General features: G+C 42.6%; 1 protein-coding gene across 4 annotated transcripts in view; it reads right to left on the bottom strand.

Moving 5' to 3' along the window:
* FAM9C (family with sequence similarity 9 member C) overlaps positions 1-17,847 on the bottom strand; it is a 37,360-nt gene extending 19,513 nt beyond the window's left edge. For all 4 annotated transcript variants that reach the window (XM_007991042.3, XM_007991040.3, XM_007991041.3 and 1 more), the window contains exons 1-3: positions 17,727-17,847; positions 13,023-13,166; positions 12,818-12,912 (exon numbers count right to left, since the gene is read on the bottom strand). In XM_007991042.3, coding sequence (XP_007989233.1) covers positions 12,818-12,830 — 13 coding nt within the window. In that variant the 5' untranslated portion in view covers positions 12,831-12,912; positions 13,023-13,166; positions 17,727-17,847. The remainder of the gene's footprint in view (positions 1-12,817; positions 12,913-13,022; positions 13,167-17,726) is intronic.
* Positions 17,848-22,625: the final 4,778 nt, after the last annotated feature.

Genomic DNA, 22,625 nt, shown 5'->3' with positions numbered 1-22,625 from the left:
TTCCTGCAGTGCCCTTGGAACAGAGCTTGGCCCTGCCCCTGGGTTCCCCAGCGACCCCATGTAGTCAGGAGGGCCGCGGGGTGACACAAGATCTCCCCAACCATCTCCATGGATTGAGCCGGTGTGCAACTGTTTCTGACAGTCAGGGACAGGGACTGCCCACTAGCCAGCCTGAACGCCCAGGGAACCCCTGGTCACCCCAAGTATCCCGTCCTGATGTGCGGGCAGACAAGACGGACCCATGTCGACCCCCCCAACCTCCCTCCCACAAACGCTGCACACATGTGCAGGCCTCCGGGACCCTCCTGGGCCCTGGGGACCACTCAGGCAGCTCCAGCTCCCTGCCCTGCCCATTTCCTCGCAGGTCAGCCTGGCTGCCCCGCCCTTCACACCCTCTTCCCCAAAGAGCCTCATGCCCGCCTTCCCCGCATATCCACCAAAGGCACCTCGCCTGAGGGATCCCTGATCTTGCTCCCTCAGAGGACCTGAAGAGGCTGGCACCACGAAAGCTCACTACCTGTTTCCTGGGTTCTCGCGAGAGCAGCCGGCCTGGCTGCCCGCGCTCCTCGCTGACTGGTCGGCTCAGCGCGCATGCTGGTGGCGTGCGGCATGGGGCCACGCCCCCTGCCGGCACACCCTCCCACTCGGGGACTGTCCATGGCTGCTGTGGACTGATTGGGTGGTTCTCTGAGGCCTCTGTCCCCACGATTTTCCAGCTCCTCATCCTGGTGAAGGAAGCAAGGACCCGGGAGTGGGGAGTGCCAGAGGACCCTGCCCTAAGGAATGGAGGCCAAGTGAACGGGGCTTAGGACCTTCCCCCAGGCTCGTTCCAGCCACTCCTGCCCCTTCGCGTGGAATGGCCATCACCCCTGCGGGTGGGGCCCAGGCTCCCTCCCATGCCCTGTGTGCTTCCGACACGCCCAGCTGCATCCTTTTTATCAATGCATTGTGCTTTTATGTTTTATCTAAGAAAATTGTTGACTCCCAGCAGCGGCAGGTAATTTTCTCCTATCCTACTTCATTCTCTCACACTGGGTATTGCATGATTCTGTAGTGGATATACAAAGTTAAAGACTTTATGTCTAGATTTCTCATGATGTGATCATTTCTTTTCTTTCTTTCTTTCTTTTTTTTTTTTTTTTTTTTGAGATGGGGTCTTGCTCTGTCACCCAGGCTGGGTTGCAATGGTGCAATCACTGCTCACTGTAGCCTCAAATTCCCACACTCAAAGGATCCTCCCACCTCAGCCTCCCAAGTAGCTGGGACTACAGGTGTGTCCCACCATGCCTGGCTAATTTTATTTTATTTTATTTTATTTATTTTTACAGACAGAGTCTCACTCTGTCGCCCAGGCTGGAGTGCAGTGGCGTGATCTCGGCTTACTGCAATCTCTGCCTCCTGGGTTCAAGCAGTTCTCCTGCCTCAGCCTCCCGAGTAGCTGGGACTACAGGCACACGCCACAACGCCTGGCTGATTTTTTTTTTTTTTTTTTTGTATTTTAGTAGAGACAGGGTTTCACCATGTTGCCCAGGCTGGTCTCAAACTCCTGAGCTCAGGCAGTCTGCCCGCCTCGGCCTCCCAAAGTGCTAGCATTACAGGCATGAACCACTGCTCCCAGCCAATTTTGTTTATTTTTTGCAGAGATGAGGTCTCACTATGTTGCCCAGGCTGGTCTGGAACTCCTGGGCTAAGCGATCCGCCCGCCTCAGCCTCCCAAAGTGCTGGGGTTACAGGCGTGAGCCATCGTGCCCAGCCCGATTATTTCCACGGCTGGGTTGGAAGCCATCTTCCCCTGACAAGGCAGCTCACCTTTATTTCTAAGAGTTCTCTATAACCTAAAGAGAATCCCTAATTACTGAAACTAAATACCACCAGCTGTCCCCATTTCCCCACAATCTACTTGGTACCCAAATTAGCCAATGAGACATCTTGAGCAATTTTAAGCCATGATTGCCTCAGGTTTCCCTCTCTTTCGAGCTTAAGATGTGTAACATTAAGAAAGAAGACAAATCTTGCAGAGGGCTTTGTGCAACCAGTCTTACAGCTTTCTATCCCATCTGGATCAATGTAATTTTCATGTGCTTCATCAAAGATTTCAGCTGAAAGTACTATACCAGGTTCTGTCTATAATTGGAAACACATACACACATACACCAACTACTGGTATTCAGCTAAGAATTCAATGCTGGCTCATTTTTCTTTAAAAGAATGTCAAATCAAGGAACAATTCTCCATCGCAAAGCGGAATTTGATGTCAGGTGAAGACAAATGGGGATTACAGAGCTACTTCTTTGGCATAAACGCCTAGAAACAAACTGAAAAGGATTCTGCAATTTTAAATAGGCACAAAGACATTCTTTTCAGAACACCAAGTGTCCAAGTTACAAAACCCTGAAAAAATTCTTCTTTTAAACTTTCAGATGGAGCAATTTATCTCTTTTTCCCAGCTGGAGTATTTGTGAGATGTCTCTCAGAAAGAAACAACTCAATACACAAATCATTAAGCCTTTGTAAAGGGAGGAAGTCTATTTGAAGCAACTCTCCGCTGAGGAAACAGGTTTTGTGAACTAACCAAAGCCTTTAGGGCAAACATGGTCACTTCAATTTTTTTTTTTTTTCCCCCACTGGAGGTTATCTACAAAGACCACAGGAAATGTTTAAGCAAATTTAAAGGCGATTTCTCAAGAGTTATTAGAATAAGTACAGTAATTTAGAGAATTGGTTTCTAATAACTGGAGGCATAACCCCCTCCTACCCCAACACCCTACTCCACCCTATGTGAATCGACTGACAAGTAAGGATAATGCTTCATAACAAATGTAGAAATAACACCAATTTTCAAAGCAGCCCTTGCTCTTTTATTGCTGTCATTGAGAACTAACTGAAAGAAATGCACCCCTTGGATTCATAGACAGACAGAGGGACAAACAGATGGCTGGATATGTGATAAGCAACAACAGTATGGCCAAATGTCAATGATGGAATCTAGGTGGTGGGAACATGAATGTTTTCCATGAAATTCTTTCAACTTTTCTGTGTATTTGAAATTTCTAATAATAAAATGTTGGAAAACAATTGTTCATTTTGAAAACATCTAGAAATCTAAGATGTGATCACTGGGTTAAAGACTATATACATCCATACTCTGTAGCCTGAATTAGTGATTTACGCTCTAATAGCCAATCAAATTGCTCATTTATCAGACAGGGCTGGTAGCACAGGAGATGGAAGTTTCTCTACTGATAATCCTCCAGATGTTTGAGGGCTTCATGTTCATTTACATTTCAGTCTTTTCTCCAATTCTTAGACTGTTAGCAAAAGTTTATACTCAAATGAAGCAGCAAATTCTAGGCTCCAGCTGTTTAAGAATAAATGAAAACATTCATGTCTTTCAGAAAGGCTTATCTGATGTACTCTGCACAAATACGCTCACCTATGATCTTCTCTGTGCAAACTCTATCAGGGCCGTTCTCAATGGGCTTTTCAAGACTCTCTCCAATCAGATTATAATTCCTTCAAGGGCAGTTCTTTGTCAACTTTGCTTCTCCAGCACTCAGCACCATGACTGGCACATGGTGTGCCGTCAGCAAATGCTATGTTTGCTATATGTGAATTAATGCTGTGCATACATGTAGAGACATAGGCTCAGACCCTGTCATCAAATGGCAAAGTCTACCACCCAGTCCTAAGAATTACATCTCAGCTTAGAGCAGAGGGGCCTCACCCTGGCGTCTCCTGGAATCACTCAGGAAATTTCAAAACACACTGCTGCCTCCATCCTACCCACTGAGTTTCTGATTAACTGTGTTGGAGTTTGGCCTGGGTCTCAGGATGGTGAAATCTCCCCAGATGATAGAAAAGTGCATGCAGCACTCCAGGGTTTGGACTTTACAAGCCACCAGGTAATTTCATTTTCACTCACCTTCTTTCCTTTGATTCTCAGGACAAGCTACCAGGTCTCCAGGACTGAAGGTTATCATCTAAGTTGATGTTCTTAACTGGAGGTAATTCCACCCCCCCCCCACCCCCCACCAGGAGACAGTTGGCAATGTCTGGAGGTATTTTTGGTTTTTATAGCTAGGGATGGAGGTGCTACTGGCATCTTGTGGGTAGAAGCCAGGGATGCCACTAAACATCCTACAATGCACAGGACAGCCCCACCACAAAGAATTATCTGGCTCCCAATGCCAACAGTGTTGAGATTGACACACCGTGGTCTATGGTAACTGTTTGATTAGCTAGGGCTTTCTTAACCAAAGTAATCTCCTTTGTGCACTGTGTGCCCATGGCCTGTATAAGACAGACAATTGCACAACAATTTATCCCAGAGTACATCTGAGTCAACTGTTGATGTTACATGTTGGATTGGCTCCAGCAAATGAAGAGCTGACGTTCAATGAGTGTTCCCTTTGTGCCAGGCACATTATATACATGGCCATATGTTCCTCCCAGCAATCTTGAGAAAGAGAGGGAGAGATTCTAAATTTGAAAACTAAACTCATTATACAAGGTCATACATTGAATTAAGAGTTTGAACCTTTAACAACAAGCTCAAGACAAGAAGTTGCCTCAGATCCTTAATAGGTTGCCTTAATATAAAATTAATAATGCCCTATGTTTCTCAAAACCCCTTGTTTGAGAAACTCAAGCCTAATACGTTGTTCATCTTTCCTGCTCTTGTTGAATGGAATTGATGTGCTATTCAAGCCTAATCATTAACAAGACATACCAGTACCCTTTCCTTGTAATCCCACCTTCCTCAACCCCACTAAGGATCCACAAAATACCTTTTAAGGTGAAGTTCTAATCACTTTCACATTATTGTAACCATGGCTTATGGCTTATCTTTGTTGTCATGGATAATTGAGACAACTGTGTGGGAATGGCAACTTATGAATGATCTAACAATAGGCCTATTAATATAGCAGTAAATGTCACAGTTATAATAGAAGGTACCATGCTTACACAGAGTATTGCCAGACCTAGCACAATTTCTGGCATAAGGTTTGTGCTTAATAAATGCTTGCTGGATGAACCAATGAAGTAATCAAATGAGTCGGAATAAGAGGTAACTTATTCAAGAGATTTATAGAATGGAAGATCTAGAGTGCTTTTATTTCAGATTGATATATTCTCTAGTGGTAACCGAAAGAGTAATAGCTGACTTTCACTTTATTATTAAAGCACAAATAGAGCATATCAATTTTTATTTTCTCATTCTTATTTTGGTATCTAATAGTGTCACCAAATATTATATTATATGGATAACTATAATTCTGATACATCAACATTTCTAATCTTGTTGGTAGACATTATATTTTTCTTTAAAAGAAGGATAAACAGCTTAACATGGGAAATATTTGACATTATTAGATTTCTTAAAAAGAATTTTTGTGCTTTTATCAGCCTCTGACCAATATCTACAGGACTGACTTCTCCTTTAGGCACAGAGTTGAGGGACCACAAAATTACTTCAATTTATCTTAAAAATAGCAAGGGAAAATATTAATATAATTCAGTATGGATTATATTATCTTTATACTACCAGTCATAAAATATAATTTTTATTTCATGTATTATTTTATATATATAATTTTTTTTTTGATGGAGAAAGGGCTTCACGAAGGAAAATGTGTCTATAGCTTATCAATGTCATGCAGTGGCCCTGGATGTCACCTCTCTATATTCCACTGCCCTACTCTTTTCAAATAGCTTTTTTATTTATTAGTTTTTTGAGGTTTTTTTTCTTTTTCTTTCTTGAGGCAGAATGTCATTCTGTCGCCCAGGCTGTAGTGCAGTGGCACGATCTTAGCTCACTGCAATCTCTGCCTCCCGGGTTGAAGCAATTCTCATATCTCACTCTCCCGAGTAGCTGGGATTACAGGCATGTGCCACCACACCCGGCTAATTTTTGTATTTTTATTAGAAACAGGGTTTCACCACATTGGCCAGGCTGGTCTCGAACTCCTAACCTCAAGTGATCTCCCCACCTCAGCTTCCCAAAGTATTGGGGTTACAGGCATGAGCCACCACACATGACCATTAATTAGCTTCCAATTTCTTTTTTTTTTTTTTTTTTTTTTTTTTTTGAGATGGAGTCTCACTCTGTCCCCAGGCTGGAGTGCAGTGGCGCGATCTCAGCTCACTGCAACCTCCGCCTCCTGGGTTCAAGCAATTCTACTGCCTCAGCCTCCTGAGTAGCTGGGACTACAGGCGCCCGCCAGCACGCCTGGCTAACTTTTTGTGTTTTTAGTAAAGATGGGATTTCACCGTGTTAGCCAGAGTGGTCGCGATCTCCTGACCTCGTGATCTGCCTGCCTTGGCCTCCCAAAGTGCTGGGATTACAGGCGTGAGCCACTGCGCCCGGCCCGATTTCAATTTTTTTTTTTTTTTTTTTTTTTTTTGAGACGGAGTCTTGCTCTGTGCCCCAGGCTGGAGTGCAGTGGCGCGATCTCAGCTCACTGCAAGCTCCGCCTCCCGGGTTTACGCCATTCTCCTGCCTCAGCCTCCCGAGTAGCTGGGACTACAGGCGCCCGCCACTGCGCCCGGCTAATTTTTTGTATTTTTAGTAGAGACGGGGTTTCACTGTGTTAGCCAGGATGGTCTCGATCTCCTGACCTCGTGATCCGCCCGTCTCGGGAGAACTTTGTTTCATCATCTAAGTGACTATCTGGGTCCTTCAGTGGAGGGAGACTGGCAACTGAGGACATTTTACAACCAACTGATGACAAGGGACTGACTCAAGGTGTGGGAGAGGGGAGAGGAAATTGGTGATGTGGGAACATACCAGTTTGCAGGTCAAAAATGAGGGGTTAAAGATAACTCCAAGACTCTCACCTCAGGGACATGGACAGATGAAGGTGCAGTTAGGCTAGCAATCTCAAGTAAATACCATGAGAGAGGAGATAGTCAATGGGTCTCACGGAGATTGGGACTGAAAAGGGCTAAACCTGGCAGAGATAAAGGAAAAGGAGCCAGCACAACAGACTGAATAGATAGGAGGACATGCTGGAGAGCTGAGTCCAGGGACAGAAGAGGACAGAGATTTTAGAGTTGTGGAGAGTTCAGTAAATTCAAAGACCTCAGAGGGATGAAGAAGGTTGAGGCTTGGATGGCCACCACAAGCTGTGACCATCGCGAGGGTACCCAAGGTCTTTGTCTGGTAGTTTCTCAAGTGTGATGTAGGGAGAAACCAGATTGCAGTGGATAAAAGATATGAAGGCAGAGGCCGGGCTCAGTGGCTCATGCCTGTAATCCCAGCACTTTGGGAGGCCAAGGCGGGTGGATTACGAGGTCAGGAGATCGACATGGAGAAACCCCATCTCTACTAAAAATACAAAATTAGCCGGTCATGGTGGCACGCATCTGTAATCCCAGCTACTCAGGAGGCTGAGGCAGGAGAATGGCATGAACCTAGGAGGCAGAGGTTGCAGTGAGCCAAGATCGCTCCATTGCACTCCAGACTGGGCAACAAGAACAAAACTCCGTCTCAAAAAACAAAAACAAACAAACAAAAAAACGATATAAAGGCAGACAGGGAGAGAGAGGGTTCCTCCCTCCAGGGCCAGGACATTTTAGAATATAAGTTGAGGAAAAGGAATCAGTGGTCACAGAGAGAGAAAGAACAAGCTGGTGTTTTTTCTTCTCTTCTGTCTCTCAAAATTATACTTTCACAGAGAGAATGAAGTGTAATAATCTAGACCAGGATCAACAAACTACGACCCCTGGGCCAAATCTACATTGCTGCCTATGCTTGTAAATAAAGTTTTATTGAAACACAGCCATGCCCATTTTTTTCTCTATTGTCTATGGCTGCTTTTACACTACAGTGGCAGTGTTGAGTAGTTGCAGCAGAAACCACCTGCCCAGCAAAGTAAAAAATATTTACTATCCAGTCCTTTTGAGAAGGTTTGTCAACCACTGTTCTAGGTCAACTCCTCTGATATAAAGATGGAGAAACAGACATTCCGTTACATTTCTATGTTCATTTGCTTTCGTGTTCTGACAAAGCAGAAGTGTCTACCGGAATTATTAATTACGTAGTATATGCGTCATCACCCACTGAATTTTAAGAGCTATGTATACAACTTTCATGCAAAGCGTCACCACTTTCTACTCTCATCAAGGTGAATTTTCCTCCCCATTCTAGCTGCAAACCAAAACTAAAGCTAAATGCACTTCCATCCTTTATACAGGCCTCATTTCAGGAATGTTTGTTGGGCACATTAATGAGCAGAAATGACTTAGCTTTATAATGCTTCTGAAAATCTTGAGATTTAAGTGAGAAGGAAATACTTTTGTTTCTGCCTCCAACCTATTTTAGTGTAAATCAAAGTTAATAGCTCATGGTCTGGTTGGCAGTTCACAAGAAAGGGCGAGGTTGCCAGAAAATCAAAATCACACAATTTCCTGTTTTTGAAGATGTATTTCAACAAGATCACTGAGAGCTTCAAAGACAAAAATGGCTGTCTGCCAGGGCCAGACCAGCTCCAAGCGCCTTTGTTTGCTTTATTGTTTGATGCTGAGGGGTCAAAGCACTCTCTCTATTGTGTTGTCTCTGCTCCCCACCCCTGTTATTATTTTTTTTTTTTTGGTTGTTATTCTATTAAGATTCCTGCTGAAAATTAAATTAAGCTTCCTAAGTTCTTCTTTGTTGATCCTAGCAACTAATTATAGAGAAACCAGAAAAAATTCTCAATACTTGGGCATTTTTTTAAGATTGTAATTGGCTACCCACAAAGTTGGTGGAACAATAGTTTTTGGGGAAAAAAAGAGATTCGTACTGATTTTTCAATGAATATTTAAAAATACCTTGGCATAAAACTTCCTCCCATTAACTTTGTTTGAACATAAAAAGGTCCCTCTTACTGGTGCTATAATTGACTTTTCCCACCCTACTCTTCCCTGTTCATCCTGACACATCCCCCACACTCCTTTTTAAATTGTGGCATAGGACCCACGTGGCCCCTGTAATCCTCCTTCAAGGCCAAAGCCAACTCCCAGAATACTCAGCATGTCAGTGTCACCTGCTCACAACTTTGGTTCTGGCATGGTTGAAAATTCTTCCAAGTAATGCCCAAGAGGGATAGCTTTTTCTGGGGTGAGCTTGCTAAGCCAACTCAGAGGGTTACAGTAGATTGTGATTACATCTTTCAGTGCAGAATGTCGGGGGTGGGGTGGGGGCGGGTGCATCTATGGAAGGATTAGAAAACTCGCTGACTAGTGGGGCTGCCAAGATCACTTTGTGTGAATTCGACTGCTATAGAAACTATGAAATTGGCTCACTGATCTGAACTTTGGGTCAAGACCCAAGCAGCCATTCTAGACATGAATGGTTTTGGCCTTCAGTCACAACAATTGAAAATTAGACCCTTGAAGAAGGCAGGAGTCTCTGAAGCCTCCTTAGAATGTGAGGGCTTTAGACCTGGAGTACCTTAAAGGTTTTCTTTAAAAAACATTTGGATATAGTGACCACATTGTCTGATTTTAAATTCAGAAGGCATCCATAGAGTATTTGAAGTGCTACTGCCTTCGAGCCAAGATGCGTTATTTAGGGTAATGGCATTTCTGTAATCTGTCACTCCTGAATCTCCTGTAAGAGAGAAGCATTTTCTTAGACCCGGTCATTCCTGTCTAGGTTGACTATCAAGAGCTGTACACCTCTGAGAACAGATCTGAGGTGTGATGTCACACAGGTGGCCTGAAGGGGAAGACAGAGCTCTCTAGTTGTTGTAACTTAAGGTAAAAGGTGTGTAACCCCAGTACTACAATGACAGGGTCAGCTCACTCTGAAACCTGGTGATATCACCTGAAAGTCCTTGAGTTGAAATGGAGCACCTGCAGTCATTATGGTGATCACACCCTTCATGTCTTGCTAAATATCCCTCAACAGTTTAGTGATATAGGTAGTCATTAACAGGTCCCTAATGAGATTTTATTTTATTGAATTGTATTTCATTTTTGAGACGGAATCTCACTCTGTGGTCCAGGCTCGAGTGTAGCGGTGCCATCTCAGCTTACTGCAACCTCTGCCTCCCGAGTTCAAGCGATTCTCGTGCCTCAACCTCCTGAGTAGCTAGGACAACAGGCGCATGCCACCACACCCGGCTAATTTTTTGTATTTTTAGTAGAGATGAGGTTTGCCATATTGGCCAGGCTGTTCTTGAACTCCTGATCTCAAGAGATCTGCCCACCTCAGCCTACCAAAGTGCTGAGATTACAGGCATGAGTCACCCACTGTGCCCGGCCCCTAATAATATTTTAGTTAAGGAGATTTTCTGTATTTACATAAGGCCATGCCAGAAATGTTTTTTTTAAAGGTGCTTTATTCATAGAAGTTTGCTGTCCTCTTTATAGTTTAAAATAATTGATTATTAGTTAGACACTATCAGTGTTTAATATTGAACCATCTCTGAATCACCAGTTTATTCTGTTCGGATTTCAAGTGGGTCGGGATTCACATACACATTCAAACTTTGAATCCATATTGGTTCCTCAACACAAAAGGAACAGAGACACAGAGATAATCTTTGGCCATTAGTATTCACCATGGAAATTACCAAGATAATCTTAAAACATCATAAAAATCAAGAAGTTATAGTTTAGTCCCATAAAATCAGAATCATAATGTATTTCAAATAAATATCACTCTAAATCAGTATAATCCGTTCATCACACTATAAGTAACAATTACCCATTTGAAAGAGCTTCCTGAGTAGCCTGCAGGCTCAAATCAATGTTTTCTACTTAGTACAATCACAGCATTAAAAATTTTTTTTATAATTCTAAAAATTATATGGGCTTAGGATAAATAAATGACAGTTTACCCCTTCTCAGTTTCATTCTTCAGAAGGATGTTAACATTACCTTATGTAAGCTTTCAGAACATTGTTTACTATACTGTACTTATAAAAATATAACTGAAATCGGTTGATTTGCTCCTCAGCAACCCTGTGAGTGGAAGCATTTTAACTAATAAATCTGTTTTCAAAAAATAGGATCATAATATACATCTGCACTTGCCTTCTTTCCTAACCTACTGATGTACTTTGGACATCCCTGTGTATTATTAGACATACATCTTCCTCATTTCATGGTTACACAGTATTCTACTGTATGGAGATATATTTTAACCAGTTCCTTCTTGATGGCTATTTATGTTGATTCTAGCTTTTTTTCCCTTGGCTGGTATAAACATTGTATTTTTATATCATTGTGCAGTTGTAAAAATGCCTAGAAATAAAATAATTGAATCAACTAGATCCAGTTATTTAAAAATCTTGTGATCTGTTTCTCAATTATTGCCCTCTCCAAAATTGTCCCAGTATATATTTTCACTCATAGGGCATGAAAGCCAATCCTAGTGTTTATAAGGGAAGGCACTTGTGTTAACAGAGGTGTTACTCTTATAGTCTAGAATAGAGCCTTTACGTGGATGCACTCTCTCTCTCTCTTTCTCTCTCCCTTTTTCTTTTATAGACTCTGTGAGCAGATTAGCAGACATTTTGTATTTATAGCACTCAGTGGCAAACTGCATGTGATGATTATACCAGATTTCATCCTTATCCTTGATTGTGTGACGTTGTTCACATAGACACTGAACTTTAATTTGTGAAGATGGGCTTGATGATTTCAGGAAAACAGAGAAGACAAGATAAATTCTTAAGATCGCTATTTAGAAAACTGTTGTGAATTTGCTGATTTGGCATGTGGATGTAGAATAATAAACCTTGTTACTGGTATTACAGATACCATGCAAGTCTTTGCCCTATATTATTGTTTTTCAGAACTCAAGCCATTTTACATGTCCATAGGATCATCTTTCTGCAATGACACCGGCTGTCAGAATCATTTATAGAACATAGAGTCCAACTCTGGATAACCCAATCAAAAAAAGGAGTTGATTGAAAGGACATAGGTAGTTCATATAATCATTAGAAAAGTGAAAGGTCAGACACAGAAAACAAACAGGAACCAGGGGCAGGCCTGATGACCAAGGGCAAAACAATTCACACTGTGCTTTGGTTAAGGCCACACTGCTGACACCACCACTCCTGGGCCTCCCCACACCTCTGGGCTCCTGACCCCACTACTGCCACCTAGAAGAGTCTCACATCTGTCTCCCTCAATACACAAAGTCCTAGGTGCAACTTTCTCATTGGATGAGCCTAGGTCATGTGCTCAAGCCCCAGCCACAGAAAACTCTGGGAGAGGGAATTGTCTGAGGTCCTTTAACTTCCCCTTTGGAAAATCTAACAACACCTGCACAATGGCGAATTGTCTCCAAATAGAGAGTTCAATGCCTCATAGCCAAAACAAGTCAAAAACAATAAAGAGGAGAAACGAGAACTGATCACCACTCTGAGGTCTCCACTTCTGTTTCTGGAATGATGTTATAATTTATTTCTGACTTTCTTTATTGGCACCTCCTTAAAAGCAGCAGATCAGCTCTTTGTAACCTGATCTAACCTCTCTGCGTTGGCTCCCAGCATTATTGTTTTTAAAGATTCTCAGCAATAACAAGAATGCTTCGTGATCACCTAGCGCTTGCAGGTTCCTAGATGCTTTTCCACGTAGGACAGCATGTGCTCAATCGCCCACTGTGTAGTGGGGATAATTCCTCCGTGTCTTGTTCGTTTTTTGACATGACTTTTTTTTTCTAACCCTTCTCTCTCCAAACCCTAACCTGGCCATTCCCACTGCTTTCTCAGCAACATTGGAGAGCACCATATTAATCATCGGAATGAAGACTTAACTGTTCTTGGATTTCAGGACCCTCCTTCTCCCATATTGTCCTGTCCATCAAACCACTGCTTACCACCACAAATCATTCAGCCAGCCAGCGGGGTCCCTCCTGCTCAGTCCTGGGTCTTACCACATGCATTACCCATTGGCCTCAATGGAAATAAGATCCTGTATTTTGAATGAAAAAAAAATGCCTTTATTAGTATTATTTTTATTTTTAAAACCAGCTGTATGTTCTTTGGAAAAGTAGGGAAGCCTTCTGGACCTAGATTACTTACCTGAAAGCTGAATGTGGAGCCGGGTGATTTCTGATTTCTTCCTCCACTGTAACCTTCTATATATTTAAAAAGTTCCATGAACAGAAGTGGGATTGATAGAGGAGCAACAGTAAAGGGGGGAACTCCTTCTTTCACTGGCTTTATCTGAAAATGAGAATCATAACTGATATTCTCAAAGTAGCTTGAGGACTCGAGTTCATTGACACCATGTGAGTTAACTGTTGAATGCTCCTTTGAGGTCTTAATACACATGCCCATGGAGATCTTTTTAGCTTTCAAATAAAAACCATAAGCATGAAATGCCTAATTCCTGTCCTGGGCACTTCATGCTTTATTAAAATATAATAGTATTTGTTATTTTCATGTGTGATAATGGCATTGTGGTTGTGTTTTTAGAAAGTGTCTATCATTTAGAGCAGGATTTCTCAATCTCAGCACTACTGACATTTGGAGATAGTTCTTTGTTGGGGCTGAGGGTGTCTGTGCATTATAGAATATTGAGCAGCATCCCTGACTTCTACCCACTAGATGCCAAAGCACCCCTTCCACAGTCATGACAATCAAACATGTCCCCAGACATTGCCAAATGTCCCCAGAGGAGCAACTTCACCACCAGTTAAGAACCACTGTTTTAGAGATACATACTAACATATTTTCCAACGAAATAATAAGATATCTGGTAGGGAGTGGTTGAGGATATGGGTGTGGATAGGGCAGGATTGGCCAAGGACTGACAGCTGTTGGATTGGGTGATAAGTACTGGGGGCCTCATATTATCTTGACCACTTTTGTGTATATTCAAGTATCTAAAATTAAAAGTGCAAAAAATATTGTTTTAACACATCAGTGGTATTGATTTTAAATCTGTTCTCAAGGTTGAGCCTGTAGAGCATCTTACCCTGGAAAGATTAGGAGCTGAGGATAGGGGAAGTAGAATATTATTCATGCTCTTGACTAACTGTTTTTGACCATTCTGGGGACATACTAAGTTTTGAGTGGTTAAACTGAACTCTTAATCAGCCTTACTAGTGTCAAGCCATTCTGCACATGCCACCATTATTTTTTTCTTCCTGGTCATCTGGATGAGCATTAGCCAAATTGAAGGTTGAGGCTGCATTATCTGAGGAAGCCTTCCATCCTCCCCATGGCCAACAGCCCCTTGTTTAGGCCATTTGCTTGAGTGCAACTATATCCCAGCCTTGCTGCTTTCAGGGCTGATGCTTAAGGGCAGGTTTCCCTTATTACAGTCTCATGGGCACCAATGTACACAGTGAGAAAAGGCCTAGGGGAAGGCTGAGCCTGGCTGGAACTAGAGGAACACCAGCAGGGATCCAATTAACAATACATAATTACCAGTGGGCCTGACCTTTCTTTAGCCTGAGAAACATAACTGGAACTTAGCTTGAGACTGGGCAGAGTAACTCTTAGAACCTTTATTTTGAGGCTGAGTATTGGGTTGGACCATCCAGAATGGAGCAGGAATATGTAAGGATCACTTTGGAGATGATGTTGGGCTGGTGGTAGCAAAGAGGTTGTGCAAATTGGCAGTAGAACATCAAAGTGATTCTTTTCTAAGTTTAAGAGGAGTAATCAAAGCTGTCTAGAAAAATTGGCAAATCATAATTCTCTTCGGCATAGAAAAAATGTAGATACAATTGATTTAGAAAAATCCACAGCTACTTTCAATCTTAAAGATAGTAGATGGTGTGACTAAGAGCTGGAACTCCAGCCACACCACCTGGACTTAGATTCCAACTCCACTCCTTATGCGCATCCCACGCTAACCTTTGTAAGGCAAGTTATGGAAACTTTCCTCACCTCAGTTTCCTATCTGTAAATCCAGAACAATAATCATATGCCTCTCCTAGGGTTATATGAGGATTAAATGAGTTAGTATACTAATGGGTTTAGAATAGGGCCTAGTGCAGAGTAAACAATGGATGTTGGTGATTGTTAGCTAGAACTAGCCTTCTTTATCTTGCAAGACAGTGTAAACATTATGTAGGCAGGACAATTTGAGGGTCGGGGAGAAGAAGCCGCTTCCATAAAATTTAAAATGATCATCAAAGGCCATTTCTTTGGATTAGTAAGTTACTTGCTTTTCATATTTTTGGGAGTTGGCATGTAGCATGGGGACATTTATCAAGTGCTGTTTCTCTGATAGAGCCGTTCTTAAAAGACAGGAATTTGAATGGGGTGAAGGTGGGAGGAGCAGGGGACATCTGGATTATGGGGGCTCTGCCTTTGAAATGGTTGCTGTGTGGGTCCTGGAGGGACTTTAAACCCTCAGAAGACAGTGGCCACTGATGCTGGGAGATGGGTGAGGGATCCCCAAAAAAGATATGCCATTTGAGAATTATTTCTGAGCTAAGAATCTCTTGACATAAAGTAACCGTATTAAACTGAATGTGCCCCGTATCAAAGGGTTCCCATTCTCCGTTCAAATTTGTCTTTTGTACTATTAATGTGTTAAAGACTCCCAAACCCTTTGCCCTTGTTGGGTACTTTGTTTTCAACCCCATCTCCCAGATGACACACAAACCCTCTCTAGTGTCATTTCAAATCTGGAACTGAATCTGATAGCTCTCTTTGTTGTCAGAATTTTCTCATTAAATGAGGTTACAATACTTCATATTTACAGGCTCCTTAATTTCATCTTTGATGTTTTTCTTTTTAGCAAGCATATTATTCTGACTTTCTTACAAATACTGCTCAGAATCAGAGCAAGGGCTTCTTACCCCCTTGCAAGGGTGGCCCAATCACTGTCTGCTTTTGATTTGTGTACTCTGTGCCTTCTGTGAACAGTACTGCCACTTGAAACCCGATTCCCAGAGCAATCCTTGGACCTCTTGTATCAGCATTCCCCAGACTATGAATTAAAATGGCAGTTTTCTGTTTCAACCCTAGACCTTCTGAATCTGAATTTCTAAGAGTGGGGCCCAGGAAACTGAATTTTTGTTAAGTATCCCAAGGGATCTGATGCACACTGAAGTATGGAACTGTGACCTCGTACCCTAAACCCACGTTCTCCATTGCAAATCCTTCAGCATCCTTACCATCTGTCTTACCCACCCAGGAGACTCCCTTCCCAAATATGCATCCTGCATGGTGTCATTGCATTTGCTTTCCTAGGGAGGGATGAAGATAAAATCTTGACATGTGCTTTGTGGTGAGGGGAGAAAGCAGTTTTTATCTGAGGCTGAAAAGTTACATCTTGAGCCTCAGACAGAAAACTTAGGATGAACCCAAGGAAAGGGTCAAGAGGTCGGCTAGCCTGAGCCGATAGAGCAAGACAGTCTTGTGAGTCTGACTAAGTTAAACCATGATCTTGGGTCAATAAATACTTGCAGAATGAAACAGATGATTTACTGATATTGAAATGGCCAGGCCACTTGGATGATCTCCCCAAGTACAATGTCTAACTTTGAGACTTTATACATTATAGTAAAATAGTGGCCAGGCATAGTGGCTCACACCTGTAATTTCAGCACTTTGGGACGTTGAAGTGGGAGGATTGCTTGAGCCCAGGAGTTCGAGACCAGCCTGAGCAACATAGCAAGATTCAGTCTGTAAATTTATACGTGTGTGTGTGTGTGTGTGTGTGTGTGTGTGTGTGTATAAAATAACTTGGGCACCCTACAAGCTGACTGGGACTTGGTCTTGACTCTGACCTTGATTGCTCTTATTCTATGAATAATTCCAAAAAGATTGATTATCTGATTACTCAGGCCACTGCAAATGGGAAGCACCTGATTAGAAGCAATTTGCAAGAGCAAGAGAAATATGCAAATACAGGCACAGTGAAAGAGGCAAAAATTGACAGAAATTTCTGGAAAATTTGCTTATGTGGAACTTATCATTCCTTGATGATGAAAAATGGATAGGTGAGAACGTAAAGATAGCTGTAAAAATTGAGCACTTCCAACTTCAAGACTTGACCTTAAGAATCCTCTAGTACTTAAAAAAAAAGTAGGCCATTGTTGATCAAGTATAACATTGACTACTTTGGGATGGAGAAGTAGAGATGATGAAAGGTGAAAAAGGCTTTATACAAGTCATGGAATTGAGTCAGTAATGATCTAGGGGGCTGGAACTAAATCCCAAATAGGTCTCTCCGAATTTATACTTTTGGTTTCATAAAAGGAAATGACAGCCTAGAAACCTCTGTTGAGCTTCTCTTCCATTTGATTGACCTAAATTTCTTTTGGCTGATTACCAAAGCATTGCACTAGCAAAATGTTTGCCACTACTATATGGACATTTAAGCTGGAAATACAATACTCGAGTAATTAGAATCAATGTTTCCTATACAAGTATAAGTGATAGCTCAGATGTTTCTCTGCATATAGGGGAGAAATAAAATCAAGTTCTGGTAGAATTCTGTAAACATCAGCTAATTTCAGACAATTCCAACAATACCATTATAATGTACAGGGTGTTGAAGTCCAAATTCTAAAATAAAATTGAATAATATTATGCCTAATTGTGTGACCCTTAAGGTTATGCTAAGAGAATAAATTTAGTGTTTATTATTATCTGAGGATATTAACTAAATAAGGCAATAACTTGTGTTTGATAGTACAGTGTGCCTATATGATTTTCTGTTAAGAGGGAAAATATATGCATTAGCCTGTTTTCATGCTGCTGATAAAGACATACCCGAGACTGGGAAATTTACAAAAGAAAGAGATTTAATGGACTTACAGTTCCATGTGGCTGGGAGGCCTCACAATCATGGTGGAAGGCAAGGAGGAGCAAGTCACATCTTACATGGATGGCAGTAGGCAAAGAGAAAGAGAACTTTTGCAGGGGAACTCCTCTTTATAAAACCATCAGATCTCGTGAGACTTATTCACTATTATGAGAATAGCATGGGAAAGACCTAATACCATGATTCAATTACCTCCCACCAGTTCCCTCCCACAACACATGGGAATGCAAGATGAGATTTGGGTGGGAACACAGCCAAACCATATCATTCCACCCCGGCCCCTCCCAAATCTCATGTCCTTACATTTCAAAACAGTGAAATATGTCCCAACAGTCCCCCAAAGTCTTAACTCATTTCAGCATTAACTCAAAAGTCCACAGTCCAAAGTCTCATCTGAGACAAGGCAAGTCCCTTCTGCCTATGAGCCTGTAAAATCAAAAGCAAGTTAGTTACTTCCTAGAGACAATGGGGGTACAGGCATTGGGTAAATACAGCCATTCCAAATGGGAGAAATTGGCCAAAGCAAAGGGGCTACAGGCCTCATCCAAGTCTGAAATCCAGCAGGGCAGTCAAATCTTAAAGCTCCAAAACGATCTCCTTTGACTCCATGTCTCACATCCAGTTCATGCTGATGCAAGAGGTAGGTTCCCATGGTCTTGGGCAACTCCACCCCTGTGGCTTTGCAGGGTACAGCCCCTCCCTCCTGGCTACTTTCATAACCTGGCATTGAGTGTCTGTGGCTTTTCTGGGCACACAGTGCAGGTTGTTGGTGGATCTACCATTCTGGGGTCTGGAGGACGGTGGCCCTCTTCTCACAGCTCCACAAGGCAGTGCCCCAGGAGGGACTCTGTGTGGGAGCTCTGACTCCACATTTCCCTTCCAAACTGCCCTAGCAGAGGTTCTCCATGAGGGCCCAGCCCCTGCAGCAAACTTCTGCCTTGTCATCCAGGCATTTTCATACATACTCTAAAATTTAGGTGGAGGTTCCCAAACCCCAATTCTTGACTTCTGTGCACTGGCAGGCTCAATACCACATGGAAGCTGCCAAGGCTTGGGGCTTGCACCCTCTGAAGCCATGGCCCAACCTCTACGTTGGCCCCTTTCAGTCATGGCTGGAGCAGTTGGGATGCAGGGCACAAAGTCCCTAGGCTGTGTACAGCATGGGAACCCTGGGCACAGCCCACAAAACCATTTTTTCCTCCTAGGCCTCTGGACTTGTGATGGTAGGGGCTGCCATGAAGACCTCTGACATGCCCTGCAGACATTTTCCCATTGTCTTGGGGATTAATATTTGACTCCTTGTTACTTATGCAAATTTATGCAGTCAGCTTAAATTTCTCCTCAGAAAATGGTATTTTCTTTTCTATCAAATTGTCAGGCTGCAAATTTTCTGAACTTTTATGCTCTGCTTCCTTTAAAAAACTGAATGCCTTTAACAGCACCCAAGTCACATCTTGAATGCTTTGCTGCTTAGAAATTTCTTCCACCAGATACCCTAAATCGTATCTCTTTCAAGTTCGAAGTTCCACAAATCTCTAGGGCAGGGGCAAAATGCTGCCAGTCTCTTTGCTAAAACATAACAAGAGTCACCTTTGCTTCAGTTCCCAACAAGTTCCTCATCTCCATCTGAGACCACCTCAGCCTGGATTTCATTTTCCATAATATTATCACCATTTTGGTCAAAGCCATTCAACAAGTCTCTAGGGAGTTCCAAACTTTCCCACATTTTCTTGTCTTCTTCTGAGCCCTCCAAACTGTCCCAATCTCTTCCTGTAACCCAGTTCCAAAATCCCTTCCACATTTCAGGTATCTTTTCAGCAGCACCCCACTCTACTGGTACCAATTTACTGTATTAGTCTGTTTTCATGATGCTGATAAAGACATACCCAAGACTGGGAAATTTGCAAAAGAAAGAGGTTTAATGGACTTACAGTTCTACATGGCCTCACAATCATGGCGGAAGGTAAGCAGGAGCAAGTCACATCTTACATGGATGGCAGCAGGCAAAGAGAGAGATAACTTTTGCAGGGGAACTCCTCTTTATAAAACCATCAGCTCTTGTGAGACTTATTCACTATCATGAGAACAGCTCAGGAAAGACTTGCCCCCTGATTCAATGACTTCCCACTGGATCCCTCCCACAACATGTGGAAATTCAAGATGAGATTTGGGAGGGGACACAGCTAAACCATATCAATATACAAGGGAGAAAATGTGGGAATAAGGGCTAGGGAAATTGTTAGCAACAACCATCTGGGTGACCTTCAATTTTATTTTTATTTTTATTTCTTTTCCATTTTTTTTTTTTAAATAGATACAGAGTCTCACTGTGTTGCCCAGACTGGTCTCAAACTTCTAGGCTCAAGCAATCCTCCTGCCTCAGCTTACCAAGTAGCTGGGACTACAGGTGTGTACCACCATACTTAGCTAATTTTTTTTCTCTTTTAAATTGTAGAGACAGGGTCTTGCTATGTTGCCTGGGATAGTCTCGAATTCCTGGCCTCAAGCAATCCTTCTGCCTTGGCCTCTCAAAGTGCTGAGTTTACAGGTGTGAGACACCACACCTGGCACAAGCTTAAATTGTATTTATTTACTTATTTATTTAAGACAGAGTCTTGCTCTGTTGCCCAGGCTGGAATGTGGTAGCACAATTTTGACTCACTGCAACATCCGCCTCCTGGGCTCAAGCAATCCTCCCGCCTCAGCCTCCCGAGTAGCTGGGACTACAGGTATGTGCCACCATGCCTGGCTAATTTTTGCATTTTTTGTAGATGCAAGGTTTTGCCATGTTGCCCACGCTGGTCTCCAACTTCTAGGCTCAAATGATCCACTGGCCTAGGCCTCCTAAATGCTGGGATTACAGGTGTGAGCTACCATGCTTAAATTTTAAATCTCAAATGGGAATTTACAACATTTACCTCATGCTGAAAAACATCTTTCTTATGAACTCTGAAGAGGCCTAAAGCCCTTTCTGCTCTTGAGTTCTTCTATTTCTTGAGCCAGGAATCACAGAGGCAAATCTCTAACCTTCTCGGGTCTTAGTTTCTCCATTTATAAAGTGGGAACAGTATTGCTCACCATGGCACAACTACCCCAAGGTTAATGGTGGCCAGAATGACACTCAAATTCCAAACAGGATTTCTGAGAGGACCTCTAACATTTGAATGGAGTACTAGGATGTTAGATCTGGGAGAAATTTGTCTAGTTGTATGGCATTATACTCATCTGGTAGGGGACAGAATGGAATCAGAGAGGTTAAGTGGCTTCAGCATCTCTTTTTATGCATTTTTGTGGTACACAACCTCAGTGTGTCTCCTCAGCTCTGGGAGCTCCTTCAAGGCAGGAGACATATCTTAATCATCTTGATGTCACTCAATCCTAGCGGAGTGCCAGAAACACAGCAGATGTTTGCTATTTGTTAAATAAGTTGCTAAAGGCAGTCAGAAAAGGAGTCTCTCTGGTAACTGGACTCCTAGCCAGCCCTCTTTTCATTAAGTCTCAGCTCTGTAAACATTCTTGACAAATATGTTAGTTCAGAACATTCTGGACTCACTGAGGGATTTTTCTCAGCAGCATCTCACTGGAGATGTTTCAATTCCTTTGCCAAGGGTCCTGGTTGTGTGGTCCCCCAGGTCTTGGCCAAGTCTGCACAGACGTGGTCTATTTATCTGGGTCTCTTTCTCCCTGCTGTGGGTCCCTTGAGGATCGTGAAAGTGAATTAGTCATCTTTACATCACTGCAGACAAGCACAGTGCCTGCTGCACAATCGTGGTTCTCTGAGAGTTTGTTGAAGAAATTAATGTTAATTAACAGTTGTTGAATGCTAACCCCTGTGCCAGCCACCTTTTCAGAGCACTGTACCCAAGGAACTCCTTTGATTCTCGCGACAGCATTCTCATCATTATTTTTAAAAATATTTATTTATTTATTTGAGACAGAGTCTCACTCTGTCACCCAGGCTGGAGTGCAGTGGCGCAATCTTGGCTCACTGCAACCTCTGCCTCCTGGGTTGAAGCAATTCTCATTCCTCACCCTCCTGAGTAGCTGGGACTACAGGCATGAACCACCACATCTGACTGATTTTTTGTATTTTTAGTAGAGACAGAGTTTCATCATGTTGGCCAGGCTGGTCTTGAACTCCTGACCTCAAGTGATCTGCCCGCCTCGGCCTCCCAAAGTGTTGGGATTACAAGCGTGAGCCACTGTGCCCGACCCCCTACATTCTTATCATTATTCCAGTTTTATGAAGAGGAAACAGGCACAGAGAAGCTTGGAACCAAATACAAAACCACACAGCTAGTAATTAGAGGAGCTGGGATTTGAACCAAGGGAATTTGGCTTCAGAGCCGACCATACCAGTGATTCTCAACACTTTGTTCTTGGCCCTCCTTTGCACTCTTAGAATTAACTGAGTGTCTCAAAGAGCCTGTCTTTATTTAGCACCTCAAGGCGCTAAATCTCTCAAAACTTATAATAGTAGAAATTAAACTGAGGAAATTGACAAATGTTTGTTGATGAATTAATTTAAATATAACAATAATAAGTCCATTGAATGTTAATGTGACATAGTTTTATTTTAAAAAACTATACTTTTCTTTAAAAATGTAGTGAAAAGAGTGGCAATGTTTTTTGTTGTTGTCGTTTTGTTTTGTTTTGTTTTGAGATGGTTTCACCCTGTTGCCCAGGCTAGAGTCCAGTGGCATGATCATGACTCACTGCAGCCTCCACCTCTTGGGCTCAAGCGTTCCTGCTGCCTTAGCCTCCCAAGTAGCTGGGATCACAGCTGTGTATTACCATGCCCTGCTAATTTTAAAATTTTTTGTAGAGACAGGGTCTTGCTATGTTGCCCAGGCTGGTCTCAAACCTCTGGGCTCAAGCAATTCTCCTGCCTC

Source organism: Chlorocebus sabaeus, chromosome X (assembly GCF_047675955.1).
Source record: "Chlorocebus sabaeus isolate Y175 chromosome X, mChlSab1.0.hap1, whole genome shotgun sequence".
In the NCBI taxonomy this organism is placed as follows: Eukaryota; Metazoa; Chordata; class Mammalia; order Primates; family Cercopithecidae; genus Chlorocebus; species Chlorocebus sabaeus.
The sequence above is the reverse complement of the archived record's forward strand: the minus strand, read 5'-3'. Positions and strand labels throughout refer to the sequence as shown.